At 50.2% G+C, this 21,882-nt stretch overlaps 2 protein-coding genes and 1 pseudogene across 5 annotated transcripts; 2 read left to right on the forward strand and 1 right to left on the reverse strand.

The window, feature by feature from the left end:
* Positions 1 to 209: 209 nt before the first annotated feature.
* Positions 210 to 2,755, forward strand: LOC136455923 (phosphatidylinositol 4-kinase gamma 1-like). 4 transcript variants are annotated; one of them, XM_066455643.1, is made up of 2 exons: positions 210 to 688; positions 788 to 2,755. In XM_066455643.1, the coding sequence occupies exon 2, from the start codon at positions 849 to 851 to the stop codon at positions 2,208 to 2,210; it is 1,362 nt and encodes a 453-aa protein (XP_066311740.1). In that variant the 5' UTR covers positions 210 to 688; positions 788 to 848; the 3' UTR covers positions 2,211 to 2,755. The 4 variants fall into 4 exon arrangements, with proteins under 4 accessions (XP_066311740.1, XP_066311739.1, XP_066311741.1 ...); XM_066455642.1 differs by having other exon boundaries at positions 791 to 2,755; XM_066455644.1 differs by having other exon boundaries at positions 210 to 628.
* A 1,826-nt stretch (positions 2,756 to 4,581) lies between these two features.
* On the forward strand, positions 4,582 to 7,427 carry LOC136458061 (uncharacterized). Its single transcript, XM_066458068.1, has 5 exons — positions 4,582 to 4,852; positions 4,965 to 5,099; positions 5,638 to 5,893; positions 6,542 to 6,619; positions 7,125 to 7,427. The coding sequence occupies exons 1-5, from the start codon at positions 4,775 to 4,777 to the stop codon at positions 7,265 to 7,267; spliced, it is 690 nt and encodes a 229-aa protein (XP_066314165.1). The 5' UTR covers positions 4,582 to 4,774; the 3' UTR covers positions 7,268 to 7,427.
* Positions 7,428 to 8,121: 694 nt separating this feature from the next.
* The window catches only part of LOC136458062 (glutamate--tRNA ligase, cytoplasmic-like), a 29,740-nt pseudogene continuing 15,979 nt past the window's right edge, over positions 8,122 to 21,882 (reverse strand).

The raw sequence follows: 21,882 nt of genomic DNA on the forward strand, positions 1-21,882 counted from the left end.
CCGATTAATTGCACTCGGTATATTTACTGTTTCGGGTAGTGAGGCTCGGAATGGACCAGAGGCTCTGCATTCGCCGCGTGGCTCTCTCGGGGGTGCGGCCATGGCAGCAGCGCAGGAGAGAAAGAGGTGAGAGAGGAGGCCAAAATTGGCCGGGTCGCGCCGCTCGATCTATATGTACACCGCGGGGGTGTCCCGGGTGCAAAAATAGACAGTCGTTGCTGCTGCTCCTCCGATCTTCACTCTTCTCCTTTCCTTCCTCCCAGCCGCGCGCACGGAGGGAAGGGGAAGAAGAGATTAGAAGGGCGCCGGAAGGAGATGAACGCAGCTACACTGACTAGCCAATAACTAGGAAAAATCAAAACTAGGGTCGGCTTGGCAGGCGGCGGCGGCGCGCGGTGGGCGGGGGGAGCGACCTTCGACGCGCCCTTCTCCCAGCCTTCGTCTGCTCGATCGGTTCAAGAACACGCCGGAATTGATCAAGCCTCGCATTGCACGCCGCCGAGCGAGTCTCGATCCATGCCTGCGCCTGCCCCTGCCATTGACGCCGTGCCGCTTCTTCCGCCGCCGCCGCCGTCGCTTAGCGGCTGCGACGGCTGGTACTGACTCATCGCTCTGGATGTAGCTATAGGTACCTCTCGATTGACATGCTGTTCTAACAACTTCTAACAAGCCTCAAACACAAACAAAGGTACGGTACGGTGTCAATTTTTGATCGAATTGCATGCTGCTGTGAATCGTGAATTTCTAATTGAGTGCCTCGGATGCATGCATGGAAAATGATACGAAGAAGCCGCCCTGCCGCCGGCTGCCACTGGCGCCGGAGGGGCAACAACCGCTCGGTAGCCAGGATGGCAATCGCGGTCGGTCATTTCCACGACCTCAAGCCCCCCGCCGTGCGGGACCGGCACTACAGCCTCTACTCCGTCGCGCTGCTCGACAGGCCGCTGCTCAACAGGGATCATAGGGATCACGCCGCCGCCGCCGCCGGAGGGGGCCACACCGGCCTGTCCCAGCGGCGCCGGAGCCAGTCCTCCCCGTGCTTCACGACCGTCGTCGCGCCTGCCGGCTCGGAACACGCGGACCGGTCCGAGAGCAAGATGCCGCGCGTGGAGATCGTCGCGGGCCGCCACGCCCGCGGCGTGCGCGAGCTCATCGCGGAAGCCGCGGCCGCAATCGCGTCCGGGACCCGGCTTGTCGCCGCGCAGAGCGGCCTCGGCGGGGCGCTGCTGCTTGAAGGCAGCCGCGCTGGCGAGCACGTCGCGGTCATCAAGCCGCTCGACGACGCTGCGACCGCCGCTGGGTCGCCGCCGGCGAGCGGCGGTGGGTACGAGAGCAGGACCGTGCTGCGGGAGGTGGCCGCCTTCCTCCTCGACCACGACGGCTTCGCCAGTGTGGAGCCGACCGCGCTGATCAAGATCTCGCGCCCCGCGACGGCGACGACCGTGGCGTCGATCCAGCGCTTCGTGGCGCACGAGTACGACGCCGGCGAGCTGGGCCCGTCGCGGTTCTCGGTGGCCTCCGTGCACCGAGTCGGCATCCTCGACGTCCGCCTCCTCAACATCGACCGCCACGCCGGCAACATCCTCGTCAAGAACCCGGCGAGCTTCCAGTGCGCCCACGGCGGCTCATCCACGCCGCCGCCGCTAGACCTCGTGCCGATCGACCACGGCCTCTGCCTGCCGGAGCAGCTCGACGACCCGTACTTCGAGTGGCTGCACTGGCCGCAGTCCTCCCTGCCCTTCACTGACGACGAGCTGGCGTACGTGGCGTCACTAGACCCGTTCAAGGACGCCGAGACGCTCCGCGCTGAGCTGCCGTCCCTGAAGGAGCCCGCCATCCGGATCCTCACCGTCTGCACCATCTTCCTGAAGCGCGCGGCCGCGGCGGGGCTCTGCCTCGCCGACATCGGCGACATGATGACCCGCGAGTTCACGGCTCAGCAGGATGGGCTGAGCACACTCGAGGCGCTGTGCAAGCAAGTGCACGACTCCGTCCTCCCACGTCTGCTGCCCTCCTTCCCACACCCCTCGCCCGACGGCGACGGCGTCGACGAGGGTACAACCGTCTCCGGCGGGCGGAAGCACGTGTCGTTCAGCGACCTGAGCTTCGCGGAGTGGGTGTCATTCTTGGAGAGGTTCGAGCAGCTGCTGCCGGCGGCGCTCGAGGCCAAGAAGAGCGCTGGGCTAGGGATGTCGTCGTCGTCGTTCTGACCCAAGCTGACCGTACTACGTACTAGTCGATCACCACCACCATTTGCGTGCGTGCGTGCGTGCGTGCTTGTGCGGGCGCAAGATCTGTACACGTGTGCATGCCAGCTTAACGGGTAACTGAGCTTGCATGTGCATGTAGCGACTACTCCTAGCTCCATCTGGATCGGATGCCTTTTGTGTCTGCGTAGGGTACGACGAGGAAGGCCGTGTAAGAGGAGACGATCCATCTTGTACGATGGCATGCATTATGCATGCTGTAGGGAGCTGCTCTGGAACACCCTTCCAAAGACGCTGACGTGTCGGGCAATGCCATCCGATACTTTGAACAACAACGACTCTTCCCCAGGCAGGCGTGTCTCCACAAATCTATACGTTATTATATATACAGAACACGTACGAGAAGTACCCTGATGAAAATTGTATATAACGTAGGATCCGTGTGATGTGGATTATATTTTCCGCAATGACGGCACACACCGGAAACTAGCTACATATGGCTATACAATAAAACCCCGTGCTTTTGGACGGGATTACATTAGAACGAAGATAGAAATGTATAATTATTACCTTTGGAAATACATGGAGGAAGCTGATCATGGTGTCTGATGGCACAAAACTTTGCGGAGCATATATAAATTCTGATTACTTGTCTAACTTGGTTTGGTGCTCCGCTCTACGGGGGCAGAGAGTTAGGGCAAATATAAGTGATGCGCTTATTAGGATGCGTATATAGTAAGAAATTGAGTAAAATCATTGATATTTTTTTTTTGTTTTTGGCGTAGGTGTGTTGAGACCCAATGCTCTGTATATACATCCACCTTTGTCAGCTTAGGTTCGAAAAAAAGAAATGCAACTTTCATCCATGTGAGCCTGGTCTAGTGGATGCAATGACCTGGTCCTAGACAAGGGTGGATGTCTCACCAGTCACCACCCTCTCTCATTTGCACTCCATCTCTTATAAGAGCAACTCTAGAGAAACTTTAGCAGTAGTCCTTAAATCATGGCCCCTACTTTTGATTTGGAGGTCCTACTTCTAGATGTCCATTTTCTGGGTTCAACTTCAACAATAGCCACAAAATTAGGACCCTTACTTTTCTTATGACACGTAGGACCCATCTATCACTGACACGATGCGAGATGGTGATGGTGTTCAGGTGCGGTGAATGCAGAATGTAACACCCCTTGTGTTAAGTATGGTCATTAGCCTTGATCTAGGAAAACATTAGGTTAAGAGAATTAGTAAGAGGTTGCATAAGGGAAACTCTAAAAATGTGAAGTTAAAACAGAATTCTTTAAAAAATGTAATGTGAAGCCTTAGGTCAACTCAATTTGTAGTGTTCATGTTGAAACCCTAGCAAGCTCCTACATTTAACTTGAAATTAAACCACATCAAATTTGAAGATTTCTAAGAGCTAGAGGTTTAATGATAAATCAAGATAGGAGAAAGACCCTAAAAACTGGCAAGTTTCAAAAATAAAAGGCATCATGTTTTACAAAACTAGGGCAAACCTTATGATTCAATTTAAATTAAGGATGCAAAAGGGTAAATTTGTTCCTCCATTAATAAGCCTTAAATAAATTCATGGACGAAATACCAAAGAGATGGTTAAATAAATAATACATGATAATATGATAAAGTTACTAACAACCTCAAAATGATGATTAAATAACTTTTGGGATAATTTTCATATAGAGGTTAAACTCTATTAAATAAGGTTAGACTAAATTTTTGCAAAAAAAAATTAGTTTGAACAATTATTCAATATATGTAAAAAATGTGAACATAATTCAGTTTGATGGATACATGAATTGTGGCCTCAACTTATAACTACAAAGAAACAAAAACAAGATCACTCTAGATTTTCATATGGTCCTTGTCTTGCTTTCACATTAGAATTAACTAGAATCACTCTGTCAAAAATTAAAAGTAGAATTAAGGAGTGGAGCTCTAAAAAAACAGGCCTAGACAGGCCGAAGTAGGCGATTTGGTTGGAAACAAACCAAGAATAGACACGGAACACTAGGGATGAAAACGGTACGAATATTTTTCGACCGTATTCGAAACCGAATCCGTTTAGAGGGGTTGAGATCTGTCCGTATCCGAGTTCGGATATCCAACATCCGATACCGTATCCGTATCCGAATACTCAAATCGTATATTTATGATGTCGATATCCAATCGTATCCTATCCGACATAGTTGACACTATCCGTATTCGAATCCGAATATGGACAGAAATATGAAAACAAATGTAATATCGGTGATATGTGTCCATATCCGATCCGTTTTCATCCCTACCGAACACGCCCGGGCCAAGCCCACTTAGCCCAGCCCACGGGCAAAATCCACACCACACTCCGTTCCCCTTCTCCCAATTGCTCCTCCACTTCAATCGCAGGGACGCCCACGGCCCCCACTGCCCACCGGTGATCTCGCCGCCGCGACGCGACGCACCACAGCCGGCGCCGGCCTCCTTCGTCCAGCAAGTATCCCCTGTGGTCCTGTGCGCCCGAATCACCTCTTAATTTCGTGCCTAGCCGACCGCGTTTCGCAGAGGTCGCGACATGCCCGTCTCGGCCTCTCCTCCTGCCCAGCCCGCGGCACCGCCCCCTCCTCCTCCTCCCGCTGCTCCTGCCCCTCCGGTCAGCCCCGCCGCCTCGTGCTTCTTGTTCGGATGATCGTGCCTGCAGCCCGCTCATTTTGTGCCATTTTTTTTTCGCTTCTCACGTGTCTGAGTGCGGATGGATGATCCAGGAGGAGACGGAGGCGACTGCCGGTTCACCTTCGAGGGCTTCAGCAGTGGGGACGGTGAACTGGGGAACGGCCACGCTCGTTGGGGTCTTCGCTGGGCTGCTATACGGCGGGAGCAGGGAGGCCTCCGCCTCCGTCGTAAGTTGCTGCTCTACTCTAGTCTCCTTGCCGCATCTTTTGTTCTGTTACTCTATATTAGCTGGTAGTATGTTAGCTAGATGACTTGTTTCAAACAGACTTATTCAACCAATCACAAAAGATAAAGTGGATCATAATTGTTGCTATGCTTCAATGGCCATTTTGTATTGTTGTCCATTTCTCCTGCTGTTTTCTTCATTCCTAAAATCATACCAAGGTCCTATCATCTCATGTTTCATATCTCACCATTAGTTGAAGCGGACATTGTGGGATCGCACATATGATTCTAGTATTCTCTTTGCAATCAAGCAAAACTATTAAATATATAACAGTCCATACTGTACCGATGAATCTACAAATATATTTAAATGGAAATTAGGTTTCCACAGCTTCCCAAAACTTCAATAGATATGATACTTACCTCAATCTCCCTTTTATCCTAGGTGAATAGTTCTATCCTCGTCCTAGAATTGTGAACATGCTACAAGTTGAAAATGCCTTTCCCTGAAAGCAATGTATGTGTCATGTATTGTAACAGAGTAAGGATGCTGAGGTGATGCTGAAGATGGGAAGCACCACTGACAAGCGTGAACAGTATAGATTGATGAGAGATGCCATGGAGAAAAGGTTCATCCGGGTTGCCAAAGGTTCACTAGTCGGGGGTGTTCGGCTAGGGATGTTTACTGCAAATTTCTTTGGTATACAGAACCTTCTTATCGATACTCGTGGAGTTCATGATGTATTCAACATTGCTGCAGCTGGCTCTGCTACTGCAGCTGCTTTTGGGCTTATATGTATGTCTCTCACCATATTCTGTCTCTAACATAGTTTTGGTTTATGGAAAGATACCTAAAGTATTGTTCTGATTTAACATTGTATGATTTTGAGTAATCGTATGAAATATGTGAAGTACTATGAAGCACATAAAAGAACTATTATGGAATGAGCAGAATCAGAGCATTTGGTATTTTTAATCCTCTGTAATGGTGGCTATTTTAATGCAAGCCGATGTCAAATGCTGCCAGTATGTTTCATTTGTCTTCATCTATAAGGTTTCTGTCTTTGGTGGCTTTCTATGGTTTTCTAATGCCTAGCATGGAATAGATGTTTCAAGATTTTTCTAGTTTCAGTTTTGTATCTATGAAGATACTTTGATTTTTTTTTATGTCAGTAACTCAGTACTAGTTGGGCTGAGTAAGAAGCTCATAAAAAGATGTCTGCTGGATTACACTGGTGTAAACCCGCATGTTCAGAAACTGGAAATATCGTTTGGGGTTTGTTTCTATTTTATCTGTTCCTTCACATATGAGTTACCATCCTATGGTATTGTTTATATTTTCTTCTGATTTACTATGGAAATAATCAGTGCAACTTGTGACAGTGCTAACTTGCGATAGTGGTTTGCATCCTGACTTCAACGGGACTGACATTTGTACATTCAGTGCCAGGCTCAATGATGTGGCGTGCAAGGAATGTATTGGTGGGATCTGCTCTTGGTGCTGGCATCTGCTATCCACTTGGTATTTTCATCTCATCATGAACTCAAGCACAAATTTCTGCACTCTGCACTAAGCAATTAAGGGCGTTTGTCATCTTCTTACTTCCTTAATATGAGCTGATAATGGAATGGTTAATTAGTCACAGATGTTCTAGTGTTCCATGACAGTAATAGGATGCATTGAAACTCTCCTAGTTAGATAATTGCACTAGCATCTTTGGCTACTGGATTGCTTCACATTGGGGAGTAAACCCTCATATGTACCCCGATTCCAATTTGATTTGTTAGCTAAAAGCTTCCAGTAGATGAATACCCTTTTCATCTGGCACCAAACTATTGTTTCTTTGTTATAGAGTGTTCTAGAATTGAAATCATGGTTAGTATTTGAAGTGCACGCATCACAGTATGGGAGTCTGTTGCACAAACTTTGTGTTTCTGTAGGTCTGTTTTTGACAACTTATTTGGTCATTGTACATTGCTACAAGCCAGCAAAGTCTGCTGTTAATTTTCAATGGTTGCTTCTACAGGTTGGGTACAGTTGAAGCTGGCAGAAAAGGCCAACTTGGAGATTGCAAATTCTAAACCATCAAACGATTTGACAGAGGGAAAAGGAAATCAAACCCGAGTGGGTGCTGCTATCGAACGACTTGAGGGTAGTCTGAAGAAGTGAAGCTTACGCATCGATGGCATTTTTCTCGTCCTCTCGGTTCCATAAATGTAGCAGCTACAACGACTGGGCTGCACTGACTATTGCTTCCTTTCTCGCATGTTAATGTTACCGACTTTTATGTTGGGCAGTTGGCAGTATATTGATGTAGAATACGACTTGCAAAATGTGATTTCTACTTTTTTGTTCCAAAAGCTGGAAAAGATGTCCGTTGTACTGAAACAGTAGAGAACCATTGTTTGTGGCTTGTTTGGCACAGCTTTACCCGGCATCGACTCTTGCTGCACTGCGTGGAGGAATCAGAACCGGTGAATTGGGCCTTCCCTCGTAGCTAGCTTTTCTTGCAAGTTTTTTGGGTATTCTAATAAGAACCTAGACCATAATCTTAGTTCTTGGTATTTTGAAGGGTTATATATTTTACACATTGGGTACTTTCATCTCGTGTCATCTCCTTACCAAAAGCATTAATGTTATAAATGTGTCGACTCATCAAGAAATTTACTAGCTAACTCAGTTCCAGATATCAGTTTAAGAGGAAGCCGGGTCATCTAGGAATGCTCAGCGTCCTGCGAAAGCTGCTGAAACTCACTTCATAGTCGGCTGCCGCTAAAAGACTTTGCTTTCTGTTGCTTGGACTGCACAAGTATGCGACGTTTACATCAATGCTGACAGCACAGGCTTTCCAGAGCCTTCGCTACGGGTATGGGCGCAGCGAGGCATGCCGCTCATCCTAGTACATAGTTGTCTCAACCAAGATCGATTGCATAGCATCCATTCAACAATGTGCAGGCCCTATCGGTAGTTGCACACAAAATGCAAAGCGAAAGCATAACAGTCCACATTAAAACGCTGAGTAATCTTGCATTCTGACTTCCCAAGCTTTGATCATTACAAAAGCAGTTCATCTTGACTAACATGATTCAAATTAAACAACAATGCCCAGAAATCAAAACTACTGCAACTACTGTACCAATCTAACATCATGTAATTCATGTGCTCCGGAAACCAATATGAGACTTTAGTTTGCTGGGGACTGTTGTCGGCCATCTGGTATGGCGAAAAGAACAATGGGTTTGGACGGCCCAGTAAATGGAACATCACATCTGTAGTACCCTTTCCTTTCAAGCTGTATGGTCTCTCCCTGTTTGAGATTCCGCATGTCCGGGTCTCCAAGAGCCGAAGTGGTGCAAGGATTAACAGCCTGTTGGGCAGGCCGTAAACGATCGTAAACGATCGTGGATTATAAGCTGGAACAGTATTTTTCTCTCACACCAAATCAGCCAGCAATAAATAATCCACGATTCATCCCGGGCAGTCGAACATGCTGTAAGATGGTTAACGAAGTCATCCTTTTCTTCCAACTGCGAAGATGCCAAACAATAGGATTTATAACATATACAAGTAGATGATTCTTAACCACAGAATAAACAGCATAATTAATTGATGAACAATATTATTTTGCCCAAGGAACCTGATTCCACATGTTTGCTTTTCCACTGCCATGTATCATGACAAATACAGAATGAAATTGGAGTAGATGGCCAACTTCCCTAAAAAGTTTAAGCTTTTCAAGTACTGTCTTGAGTTTTATGACCATTTGGTTCATAAAAATTATTGAACTGCTAAGATAAGTTGGGTACTAGGTGTTGTTCTTCAATACTTCAACAAATAAAATAATCAACTGTGATACAGGTAAGAAATGTATATGACTTATCTATGTGAAAAGGCACCAAACTTTACAAGCTACAGCTTTTGTAGCAAATAAGTAGTAAAGGAATGTCTCTAATGGGGTTAGTGTATATTACCTTTTTCTTTGTCTTTTTTTTTTGAAGACGTTACCTTTTTCTTTGTAATTAGGTAGTCAAACTCAATCAAAGAGAGAGATACAAGGCCTTCAATATCAGGCAGCCAAGATAGCTTCAACTTGGTCAACTTCACTGATCCCTCAAGACGGAGTTCACCAACCAGTTGAGTAATTATTCCATTCTCTGTCTTGATTTCTTTAATGATGGTGTTTCCCCAATCCATCAGAGTGACTTCCTGATCGGTGGTGATGACTGATGCATCAGCATACTCTAACCAAATTCTGTTTGTGAAGGTTGTATTCTTGTTTCCAGCACCCTCATATTTCTTATGTCTTGGTAAGATTCGAATGAACGGTTCCCCTGGACCATTGGTAAGACTCAAGAGCACATGTTGGTCTTTTAGCAGAGCGGTATGCCTTGCACACACAGGATCAATCATCTATTCGTCTTCTTATTGATTGTCCAGACTCCAGAGTTTATCCCACTCCATTAGATTTAGATTTTTTGACGCACCCTTTGAGAAAGAAAAAAATAGAGGTTAAGAACACCACTCATATTGTTAAAATGCCATAAACATTAGCCAATTACACAATTACCTGCTCGAGTATAAATTGTGTCAATGCTTCAATCTTCAAGCCACGACGTACCATGCCTTGAATAGTAGGGAAGCGTGGATCAGTCCAGCCATCCACCTTCTTGTTCTGTACAAACCAGAGAAGCTTACGTTTGCTTAGAAGGGTGTAAACCATATTCAACCTGCTAAACTCAAATATTTCCACCCTCTGCAGACCCATATCTTGAAGTATACGATAGTACTGTGCGTTCCGATCATGGTATTCACTTGAACGAAGAGCATGAGTCACTCCCTGCAACGCATCAACAAATGGGCAAGCAAAATCATATGTTGGGTAGGCCTTGTATGTTGAACCAACACGATGATGAGGGTCAGTGTTGCAACGGTAGTAAACCGGATCGTGGAGCGACTTGTTAGGGTCCTGTATGTCAAGCTTACCCCGTAAGCAACACTGCATACCACTCTCAGTTCCGTTAACCATCTCTCTCCACAATGATAGATTTTCTTCAACAGTATTGTTTCTACATGTTGATTCAACACCGGCCCTCCTCTCGACTTCCATTTGCGTCCTTGGTGTGTCATCAACATATGCCTTACCCTGCATAATCAAACTTTCAGCCATTTCCATTAGCTTTGGAAAATAATCTGATGTGTATGTAACTGTATCGTATTTGATTCCCATTGTATCAATATCTCTCAGGACGTTCTCCACAAATTCATTGCTTTCTTTGGAAGGATTGGTGTCATCAATGCGAACTATTAGACGACCTTATATCTATCTGCAAAGTACTTATCCAACAGCCCAGCCTTCGCATGACCAATGTGAAGATACCCGCTAGGCTCTGGGGCAAAACGAAGGCAAACCTCCCCAATTTTTGCACCTGGCAAATCTATCTCAGGACCTGGGGTGTTCTCAGTTGGATCATGAATCTTTTCTTTCAGGCTTGGTGCAGGTGATTTCCCAATTCCTCTCTTCCCAACATAAGCTACTACTACTTCATCTAGTGTACCCGCATAGTCCACAGCTATGCAGTTGAACCAGAGAGTAAGGTTTTGATATTTTGTAGACCTTCTTAGACTCTCCCATCGTTGACCAGTTCCTAAAGAAGATCAGGATATGCATTTTATATAATCAAGTTAAAGTGTTATGCACCGATTAAAGAAACATGAAAATCACCTGCAATATTCGACCATACCACAATGTCAGCAATTGACAGACTATGGCCAACCAAGAAGGTTCGAGACGCCAAGTACCCATCCAGAAATGAGCAAGCGGCTTCAAATTCAGAGCTTGATAGAATGACCCGGGGGGGGGGGGGGGGGGGGGGGGGGGGGGGGGCATACTCAAGCCATTGATCAACCTGCAGATGACAACAACATAGAATAACAAGGCAATCGTCACTATCGTGGACAAGCAACTTTTATTGCAAATAACTGACCAAAACGTACATGTGCCGCCTGAATAGCATCCTGACCATAGAAGTTGGGAACAATTGCAACACGAGCAATATAACGAAGGATTGTGTTTACACCATGGATGAAGTCACTGCACAGAATCAATGGTAACTTGTTTGAGAAACCATAATGCTTACAAAAAACAATACGGCCAAAAAGATAATCGACAATCAGAACAGTACAACAATTCTTTCACCAAAAAAAAAAAGAATTTTCTCTGATTGAGAAAGAGCATCACGTTCCAACAGCCACTATTCACATAAAAATAAGGGCAATTCCAGAACCGTGACTATTACAGTGAGATGAAAAAAAGAAGAAGAATCAAAGCTGCTCTATCAAACCCCAGGATGGAATCTAAACAGCCTCCAACAATTACATTCGTAACACAAAGCAATGTCAGTTAAGCTAGTGTTCTAAGGCAACCTTTTGCACTTAGCATGACATCACATTAAACCACTCAATCACAACTTGTCGGTGTTTCGAGTAAACATCAACGAGTAAATTTGTGTTATTGCACGTTTGACCCGGATGGTGTACTAAAAAGACACAAGGTTTATACTGGTTCAGACAGAGTGTTCCTACGTCCAGTTCATGTCTACTGCTTGTGTTATTAGCACTGAAAAGTTCGTAGTAGGGGTTACAAACGGGCGAGAGAGGGACAGGTCCCAAGTCTCTGATGGAAAGGTCAAATAGATGCCGAGAGCTTGGTTGCTGCTCAGCTATGTGTGATGAGATGAGTGATGTGTTGAATCGATCCGTCTCCCTAGTGGGGTGCCCTGCCTTTCCTTTTATAGACCAAGAGGAAGCGGGGATTACAGATAAGAGAAAGAAGAAAAACCAGAAGCCAAGGAGGTCCTTCAAAGATGCCGGGTCTTCCTTTTAATCTGAGCGAGCTCCACTGACACAGCAGACGGTGCCAGGGGTAGCTCTATGCTGGGTGCATGTTCGCTGACCCTGATAGGGCCACGCTGGGCGTCTGTCCGCTGAGGATGCCATGTTCTGGCTTGATCAGCAAGTGGTCACGTCCCATCCCACCCCGACGGACGACGCGATGGACCATGGTGCTGATCTACGGCCTTACAGGGAGCAGACGGCGCAATGACCGCCCGTCCGCTTACTGTAGATGATGCGAGTTCCCTCCTGGACCGTAGTGGTTGTATGCTTCCGTCAGGATCTGCGCCCAAGGGCAAATGGCGGCGCCCAGAACACTATAAGACAAATGTCGACGCCTACAATACTGTTCGGGCTCTGACATGCCTGGAAGGGCTTAAAGCACCCGTCTTGTCATATCCTGACGGTACTTTCCTGTAGGTGTGCAGGGTATGGCCTCGGTATTGCGGTTGACTTGAGCACCCTGCCTTATCTGCGCGCATAGTTATGAAGGAGCGACGCATAGACGTTGGGCGAGGCAGAGCCAGCCTCTGGACATCGGGCGAGGCGGAGTCTGCCCTCAGACATCGGGCGAGGCGGAGCCAGCCCTCGGACGTCGGGCAAGGCGGAGCCAGTCCCGGATGTCGGGCGAGGCGGAGTCTGTCCTCAGACGTCGGGTGAGGCGGAGCCAGGCTCCGAACATCGGGCGAGGCGGAGCCAGCCCCCGGGGGTCGGGCGAGACGAAGCCAGCCCTTAGACGTCGGGCGAGGCGGAGCCAGCCCTCGGGGGGTCGGGCGAGACGGAGTCAACCCTTAGACGTCGGGCCGAGGCGGAGCCAGCCCTCGAGGGTCGGGCGAGACGGAGCCAGCCCTTAGACGTCGGGCGAGGCAGAGCCAGCCCCCAGGGGTCGGGCGAGACAGAGCCAGCCCTTAGATGTCGAGCAAGGCGGAGCCAGTCCTCGGGAGTTAGCTTGAGGCGGGGCTCATGGTCTCGGCGGACGGACGAGGAGTGACCCGGCAAGCGGTGTAGTCGCGCTCTTGATTGCGCGGATGAATCAATGTTGACGGTCATTAGCTTCTCCTCTTCGGGTACCCTAATATTGGTCCCCGACAGTAGCCCTCTGGCGATTCGAGTAGAATGGCCTGGGGATTGTTTGACTTGCCAGCGGGTGCGCGCGAGGGCACCAAGTGGGTGTAGCCCCCGAACCTGCGGAGGAGTAGGATACTCCTTCGGAGGGTTTTTCAAAAGAGAGGATTCTGAGAGCCCTGGCCCTCTATTGTTGCCCATGGCGTGCCCTGAAGATGGCGATTTCTTCTTCGTCGAGGTCGGACCCTTTGCGGGTATGGTCGTGAGATTTGATGGTTTGTTTAGCCGGATAGCTTAATTGGGATTCTGGTATCCCGTTCGCGGAGATCCGACCAGGGTCAGCCCGGTTGAGACTCGATCACGGGTTGAGACTCCCGTGAAGCTCATGCGGCTGAGTTTTGGCCGCTTACGGGCCCATCCTTTGTCGTAAGGGTGCCTTGGGATGGCCGTTGAAACCATTGATGGGCCAGCCCTCAAATTCCTAGGCCTAGGCAGACCGGAGGTACGCTTTTTGACCCATATCCCTTTAACTGGTAAAGAGTCCTGGTCTGCCCAAGGAGGCAAAATGTCCGGTGCGCCTTTGGAGGAAAAGGATAGGGACTGGGGGCGCATATCCTGTGATGTGATGTGGTGGTAGATCATGGCAGGCGTGGAGATCCAGGCGGACAATTGCCTACCTCACATCCATCGCCCCTATAAAACCAAAGGGTTCACCCCTAGGGTTTCGTACTTTACCTCCTTGCCTTTGCATCTACAACCTCCGCCGCCAATCGCCTAAGCCTCCCGCATCTGTGTCTCAACCATCATCGAATTCGCATCCACCCACCCTAATCCTCCAATGGAGCCATGGTGCCGCTCCGATATCACCCTCCAGCGCCTAGAGGGCCTCGTTCGCTACGGTCTTCTTTACGCGTGGACTGCCACCAAGGAGTGGTGGCTGCCCAGCGATGAGGACACGCCATCGCCGCCTGATGGCTATGTCATGTCCTTCGCTCACTTCCACAAGCGGGGATTCGCCACGCCCACCCACAAGTTTCTTTGGGGATTGCTGCACTACTACAAGATAGAGCTACAGGACCTTAATCCCAATGGAATCCAACACACTGCGGCGTTCGTCGCCCTATGTGAGGGGTTCCTAGGGATTAGTCCCCACTTCACCCTGTGGTGGTACTTCTTCATCGTCACCCTCTTGAAGAAACAGGAGAAGAAGCAGGAGCTGAACGTGTCGATGGGATGCGCCGGCATTCAGCTCTGCAACAATCGGGTCAGCGAGTACCCGCTGATGCATCTGTCGACCTCCAACAAGGGGTGGCATTTACATTGGTTCAATGTCAAGAACAACGCAGCCGCCCCCTTGCCAGAGTTCACCGGATGCCTCATCGAAGAGGTCCCAAAATCATGGAGGAAGTGGGGGTCCCGGAGAAAGACAAGAAGAGAATCTAGGACCATCTCACCGCCATCTTAATCCTAAAGGAGAGGGCGTGAAGGGGTCGGGGATCATCGACGCCTACCACACGCAGAGGGTGGTTCCGCTGATGAGGTGCACGCTTCCCTGCACATGATGGCACCTAGGGCGTCACTCGACGGGACAACGCTCGCCGAGGGAGCGCTCTCCTCCTCCAAAGTGGTGCAGCGCATCAAGGAGGTGATGGAGCCCCCATGAGATGACGCTGGTGCTGTCCTCGAGTTTGTGTATCCGATGCCAGGGCACCCCCCGATACGACCGGAACTAGGGTACATCATCTTCGTAAGTTTTCTTTCCTCGTGCCTCCTTTTTGATTGAACTCCCAACCTCTTGATGCTGATATTGAGATAGGGGGACCAGCCGAAGAAACTCGTCCTTATGGATCACTCGGCTCTGCTATCGAAGGACCCGGCCGTGACTACGACCAATCATGCCAAGGCCGAGCGATAGTGGAAGGCGAAAGAGGACGAGAGGAGGAAGAAGCAGTAGAAGCTGTGAGTATGGGAGCGAGGGGAGGACACGGACAATGATGATGATGATAATGAGGAAGACAACGAGGTAGTTGCCGATACCGAGTGGGATGACCTAGAGAGCGAGGATACGCTGACAGGTATCCACTCATCCATGCAAGGACCCTTCCCGTTCCACGCAAGGGAAGGTGCATCCGTGAGGCCAGAGGAGGCGGGCCAGACCGTTGGCCCGCCCTTAGAACCATCAGGGGTGGGCAGATCTGCCACCACGCTGGAGGTGCCAGTGAAGGGGAGTGGCCCCGTCGCTGCGCCTCAAGAGCCAGCAGGGGCGGGCGGATCTGCCGCCACGCCCGAGGTGCTGAAGGAGGGGGGTGGCTTCGCTGCCGCGCCCTCAGATGCAAGAGAGGCGAGCCCCTCTGCCCGAGAGCAGGGGGTAGGCTCAAAACGGCCCTACCCCGATGAGGTGGAGCAAGGACCTGGGGGTTCGTCCCCCAAACATATCCTCCGCCCGACAGCGTTGATGTAAGTCATTGTCTCCTTTGCTTTTCTCTGTTTTTCTCTATTTTCAGCGTGACTGACGCCTTTTGTTTCTTGCAGCATCCTAAGATGGGGTACTTCTTTGGCGCTAGCGCCCAAGAAGAGCGTTGCCATTCAGGCAAGACGACGGCCGTCGCCCGATGTCGCTCTTGTTTCGGGCGAAAGCAGAGCCGGTGTCACAGCTTTGTCAGCCGGTCAGGCACCACCCGCGGTGGTGCCTATGCCCTCGGTAGGTCAAGCGAACACTGGGGCTGAAGGGGAGCCCTCGGTGGTCACCGAGCAACCAGCGACGGAGGTGATTCCTCTGCCAACATCGGAGCGAATGGTGCTGCCGCTCACGCTTTGTGGTGCCAACTGTGGTGGGTGCGACACCACCAGTCGAGGCCCCACTGATGCAAGCGGAGGTGGCCACAACCGTTACAAGCCAGGCATAGCCGGACACAGCCGCGGTGGTGCCCGAGGATGCGGCACGATTCGTGCCACCGGCGACCCAAGTGACGACGCCTGACATGGGCCGAACGGAGGGGGACATGGCCGAGGGGTCCTTGGGCATCATGGCGGTGGTGGAAAGGACCAGCAAGGGTTCACCCTTGGCCCTAACATCGGGGGGCAGCCACTCGCCCATGCGGGGCGAGCCACTGCTCCAGTGGATGGATCCGTGAGACCCAACATCGATACTCTTCTCGCTCGATGATGCTATTGAGAGCATAGAGCGAGAGAGTCTCAACGAGGGGATCTCAGCCTTGCTAGAAGCTCTAAACCAGGCCAGGGGCGCCCTACGCGATGTCGTCATTCCTACTGGCCAGGTATTCACTTAATCTCTCCTCTCGCTTTCTTCTTTCTTCATGTATTTTTGTGTTCTGACATTGATCTTCTTTCAGTCCCTTATTGCTTGTAGCTGGGAGAAATCTCGGTTCCTTCGCGAGCAGAAGGAGAAATGGGACCGCCTCACCGAAGAGGCCCTGCTACGCGGGGATGTGAGCGTCTAGCTTGGTGTCGCCCAACAGAGGGTGGCCGAGCTAACTCCCCTGGCCGAGGAGGCGGCTAGTCTCTGGCTGTGGGAGGCCAAGACCCATCGGGACGCGGAGGAGGCCGAGAAGGCATTTGAGGAACTATCGACGAGGGCGTGGTAGGATGAGGAGGAGGCCCCTAGAGTCTGGAGGGAGCAGGACCAGCTGCTCTAGAGGGACGCTGAGACCCTCCAGTGGGTCATCGACCTCCTAGCCATGGCTGAGAAGGAGCGGGAGCTCAAGCTGGGAGCCAAGGAAAGGTTCGCAGCCCTACAGTAGAGGGCGAACCTAGATGTCGAGGAGGTTGCCCGGCTGTGCAAAGAGCGAGACGAGCTATGCCAGACTACGAAGAGGCTCCGCTCTGAGCGCGAAGCGGCCCACAGGGAGTGTGACCAGGCCATCTAAGAGAGCGATGAGGTGCAGCAGAGGATCGGCTCCCTCCAGGCTGAGCTTAGAACCCCAACAACCCAAAGGCTGGAGGCCGATAACATTTCTGCCAGGCTGGCCACGGAGCTCGCTGAGGCGTGGAGGAGCCTTCAGGCGGAGAGCGACGAGCACGATCTCTTGCGTGCTGCCCTCGGAGTGGTCTGCGATGATCTAGAGGTGGCAGGGTCGGAGGGGACCAGCTCGCTTGTGGCCCGTGCCATAGATATCACGGCGTGGGTGTGCCAGCTCAAGAGGGAAGCTCTTCGCTCCGGGATCACCCAAGCCTTCGCTATCGCCCGCTCCCACTACGCCAACAATATTGACTTGGAGACAATGAGCCTTAGCTTCGCGCCTAGCTACAAAGCCTCCGAGCTGGATGAGATAGAGAAGGCGGTGGCTCCTCTCGCATGGAACCTGGCGGACAAAGTGGAAGACATAGTTCTCCCCCTCCGAGGGGCTAGTTAGTCATATAGGTCGGATGAATTCGGATGAACATTATTGTAATTTGTGGACAACTACCGACCCTTATGCATCAATAAATTTGTAACTTTGTTTTGCTTGATTGAATTTGTTTCCTTCCCTTTTTGTACGTGGAAAGAGAAGGCTCACGTATTCTGACCCTTCCATTTATTAATACCATAGGGCCCAAGGTGTAAGGGGAAAACTTCGACCGCGCTGGTGAGCAAAGACACCGTAGTCACTAAGGCATGGGTGTTTTGCTAGGATTGGATATCACGAAGGATCGGGGAGTTTTGATAACTAAACTGATAAGTAAAAAGTGTGCATTTATTAGGGGTAAAAGAGACATAGCTGCTCGATGTTTCAGGCATTGGCGAAGACCTCATCGTCGATGGTTTTTAGCTTGTAGGCACCTGGCCGTAGTACCTCTGCGATGACGTATGGTCCCTCCCACGGTGGGGAGAGCTTGTGATGGTCCTTGTTGCTCTGGACGATATGGAGGACCAAGTCTCCGACATTGAAGGCCCGACCCCATACTCGTCGGTTGTGGTACCGTCGCAACGCCTGCTGGTATTTGGCCGAGCGGAGGAGGGCGACGTCGTGAGCTTCGTCTAGCTGGTCCATGGCGTCCTCATGAGATGCCTTGGCTCCCTATTCATCGTATGCCCTGATCCTCAGTGCTCCATAGTCAAGGTCGGTTGGGAGGACGGCCTCGGAACCGTAGACCATGAAGAAGGACGTGTAGCCGGTGGCTCGACTAGGGGTTGTCCTCAGGCTCTAGAGTACTAAAGGAAGTTCGGTGACCTAGCGTGCGCCGAATTTGTTCAACCGGTTGAAGATCCTAGGCTTGAGGCCCTATAGGACCATGTTGTTTGTGCGTTCTACCTGCCCGTTCGTCCGAGGGTGCGCTACGAAGGCCCAGTTGACGTGGATGTGTTGTTCATCACAAAATTGAAGGAATTTCTTGCCAGTGAACTATGTGCCGTTGTCCGTGATGATGGAGTTTGGGACTCCGAAGCGATGGACGATGTTGAGGAAGAACCGTACGGCTTGCTCAGATTTGATCATGGAAATCGATCGAGCTTCTATCCACTTTGTAAACTTGTCTATGGTGACAAGCAAGTGGGTGTAGCCCTCGGGCACCTTTTTGAGTGGTCCAACCTGATCGAGTCCCTAGACTATGAACAACCAGGTGATGGGGACCGTCTGGAGTGCTTAGGCCGGTAGGTGAGTCTACCGAGCATAGTACTAGCACCCTTCATAGGTGTGTACGATTTGCTCAGCATCGGCTACCATGGTAGGCCAGTAGAAGCCCTATCAGAATGTGTTTTCGACTAGGGTTCTGGGCACGGCATGGTGACCACAGACCCCATCGTGGATATCGCTCAGCAAATGCTTCCCCTGTTCGAAGGGGATGCAACGCTGCAGGATCCCGGTGTGGCTTCACTTGTAGACTTCACCCTCCACAAGAACAAAGGAGTTGGCGCGATGTGTGAGCTATCGAGCCTCCGTCCTGTCTATCGATAGCGTGTCATGGAGGAGGTAGTCGAGGTAGAGCATCCTCTAGTCGACCACAGGGTCAGGCTCTATGGCTAGGTCCCCTTTAAGCTCCATGACCTCGGAGCCGGGTGTAGCCGACCGTTGGTCAGCCCCTGGGCCAAGATTGGACAGACCGTCACTGCCTTATTCTAACTCCTCATAGCGAACCGAGGGCTTGTGCTGGTCGCTGGCGAAGATGCCCATTGGCACCGACTCTCGGCCGGATGCTGCTTCTGCAAGTGCGCCAGCCGCCTCATTGAGACGCCTCGGGATGTGATTAAGCTCGAGGCTGTCGAACTTGTCCTCTAACTGATGAACTTCTCGGCAGTACGTGGCCATCTTGGCGTTGTGGCAACTTGACTCCTTCATGACCTGGTCAATGACCAGCTAGGAATCTCCTCGAATGTCAAGGCGTTGGATTCCCAACTCGATAGCCACACGCAGGCCATTGATGAGCGCCTCATATTCGGCCACGTTGTTGGAGGAGGGGAAATGGACACGGACCATGTACCTCATGCGTACCCTGAGGGATGACACGAAGACCAGTCCTACGCCAGCGCCCTTCTTCATTAGCGATCCATCAAAGTACATTGTCCAGTACTCTTGATCTACGACCGCTGGTGGCATTTAGACCTTGGTCCACTCCGCAATGAAATCAGCCAACACCTGGGACTTGATGGCTATCCGGGAGGCATACTGAAAGGTCCTAATGGCTAGAGGGGGGGTGAATAGCCTAATAAAATTTCTACAACAACACTTAACAAAATAGTTAGACAATTATGAGGCGAAGCAAGTGTTGCGCTAGCCGACTCAAGATGCAAGCCACCTACCACAATTTTAGTTTAGATAGTGTCGATTCACACAAGAGCTATGACACTACCCTATGTTAGTGTGCTCTCAAAGGCTAACTAAAGAGCCATACCAACCAACCAAGTAAGCTCTCACAACTAGCTACACTAAAGAGTTTGTCAACTAGTTTGCGGTAAAGTAAAGAGAGTGATCAAGATAGTTATACCGCCATGTCGAGGAGTGAACCAATCAATCACAAGGATGAATAACAATGAAGACCAATCACCTCAGAATCAAAGGATGAACATAATGATTTTTACTGAGGTTCACTTGCTTGCCGGCAAGCTACTCCTCGTTGTGGTGATTCACTCACTTGGAGGTTTACGCGCTAATTGGCTTCACACGCCAAACCCTCAATAGGGTGCCACACAACCAACACAGGATGAGGATCACACAAGCCACGAGCAATCCACTAGAGTACCTTTTGGCTCTCCACCGGGGAAAGGTTAAGAACCCCTCACAATCACCATGATCGGAGCCGGAGACAATCACCACCCTCTGCTCAACGATCCTCGCTGCTCCAAGCCATCTAGGTGGCAGCAACCACCAAGAGTAACAAGCGAAATCCGTAGCAAAACACGAACACCAAGTGCCTCTAGATGCAATCACTCAAGCAATACACTTAGATCACTCCCAATCTCACTATGATGATGAATCAATGATGGAGATGAGTGGGAGGGCTTTGGCTAAGCTCACAAGGTTGCTATGTCAATGAAGATGCCAAAGATACTGAGCTATAGCCGACCATGGGGCTTAAATAGAAGCCCCCACGGAATAGAGCCGTTATACCCCTTCACTGGGCATAACACGGGCCAACCGGACGCTCTAGTCTAACTGACCGGATGCTAGCCCTTAGCGTCCGGTCGCTCGATGGATGCCATATGTCACTAGCTTCAAACGTTGTTCATCAGATTTCAATGGCTACGAAGCTGACTGGACGATCCGGCAAAACTGACCGGACGCTGGAGCCTCAGCGTCCGGTCAAGTACAGTAAGCTCCCCGAGACGTATTTCTTCGACCGGACGCGTCCGGTCCACCTTGACCGAACATAGTCCAGCGTCCGGTGGTTAACCCTAGGCACTGTGTCGTCATACCAGTTTGACCGGATGCAAGCAGCCAGCGTCCGGTGCTTTTAGACCCAGCGTCCGGTCAGTTGACCGACACCAGCGTCTTCGTGACCAACTCCTTTTCACTTCTAACTTCTCCACCCTTGCTCAAATGTGCTAACCACCAAGTGTATCACCTTGTGCACATGTGTTAGCATATTTTCACAAACATTTTCAAGGGTGTTAGCACTCCACTAGATCCTAAATGCATATGCAATGAGTTAGAGCATCTAGTGGCACTTTGATAACTGTATTCCGATACGAGTTTCACCCCTCTTAATAGTATGGCTATCTAACCTAAATGTGATCACACTCTCTAAATGTCTTGATCACCAAAACAAAATAGCTCCTACAAATTATACCTTTGCCTTGAGCTTTTTGTTTTTCTCTTTCTTCTTTTCAAGTTTAAGCCCTTGATCATCACCATGCCATCACCATTGTCATGTTATGATCTTCATTTGCTTCTCCACTTGAAGTGTGCTACCTATCTTATGATCACTTGATAAACTAGGTTAGCACTTAGGGTTTCATCAATTCACCAAAACCAAACTAGAGCTTTCACATACATAATGCCCTGGCCCATCAGCTTGAGTGCCCATTTCATGGTTCTTCCCGTGGTGTCCTTGTTCTGGACAACCTCGCCAAGTGGGAAGGACGTCATGACTGACACCAGATGTGACTCAAAGTAGTGACGTAGCTTCTTCTTGGTGATAAGGATGGCGTACAGAAGCTTCTGGATTTGGGGGTAGCGGGTCATCGAGTCGGATAAGACCTCGCTGATGAAGTACACATGGCGCTATACTTTGAGGGCATGCCCCTCTTCTTCCCGCTCCACTACCAGGGTGGTGCTAACCACTTGCATGGTGGCCGCGATGTAGCGCAGAAGGGGTTCTCCCTCGATTGGAGGAACTAGGATCGGGGCATTCGTCAGGAGCTGCTTAACCATGTCAAGTGCCTCCTAGGCCTA

This window comes from Miscanthus floridulus, chromosome 6 (genome assembly GCF_019320115.1).
Source record: "Miscanthus floridulus cultivar M001 chromosome 6, ASM1932011v1, whole genome shotgun sequence".
Taxonomy (NCBI): domain Eukaryota; kingdom Viridiplantae; phylum Streptophyta; class Magnoliopsida; order Poales; family Poaceae; genus Miscanthus; species Miscanthus floridulus.

Coding starts and splice junctions, on each gene's coding strand:
- LOC136455923 (XM_066455643.1), top strand. CDS start 849: ATGGCAATCGCGGTCGGTCATTTCCACGACCTCAAGCCCCCCGCCGTG.
- LOC136458061 (XM_066458068.1), top strand. CDS start 4,775: ATGCCCGTCTCGGCCTCTCCTCCTGCCCAGCCCGCGGCACCGCCCCCT. Junction 5,100..5,637: donor GGGAGGCCTCCGCCTCCGTC/GTAAGTTGCTGC, acceptor GTATTGTAACAG/AGTAAGGATGCTGAGGTGAT. Junction 6,620..7,124: donor TGGCATCTGCTATCCACTTG/GTATTTTCATCT, acceptor TTGCTTCTACAG/GTTGGGTACAGTTGAAGCTG.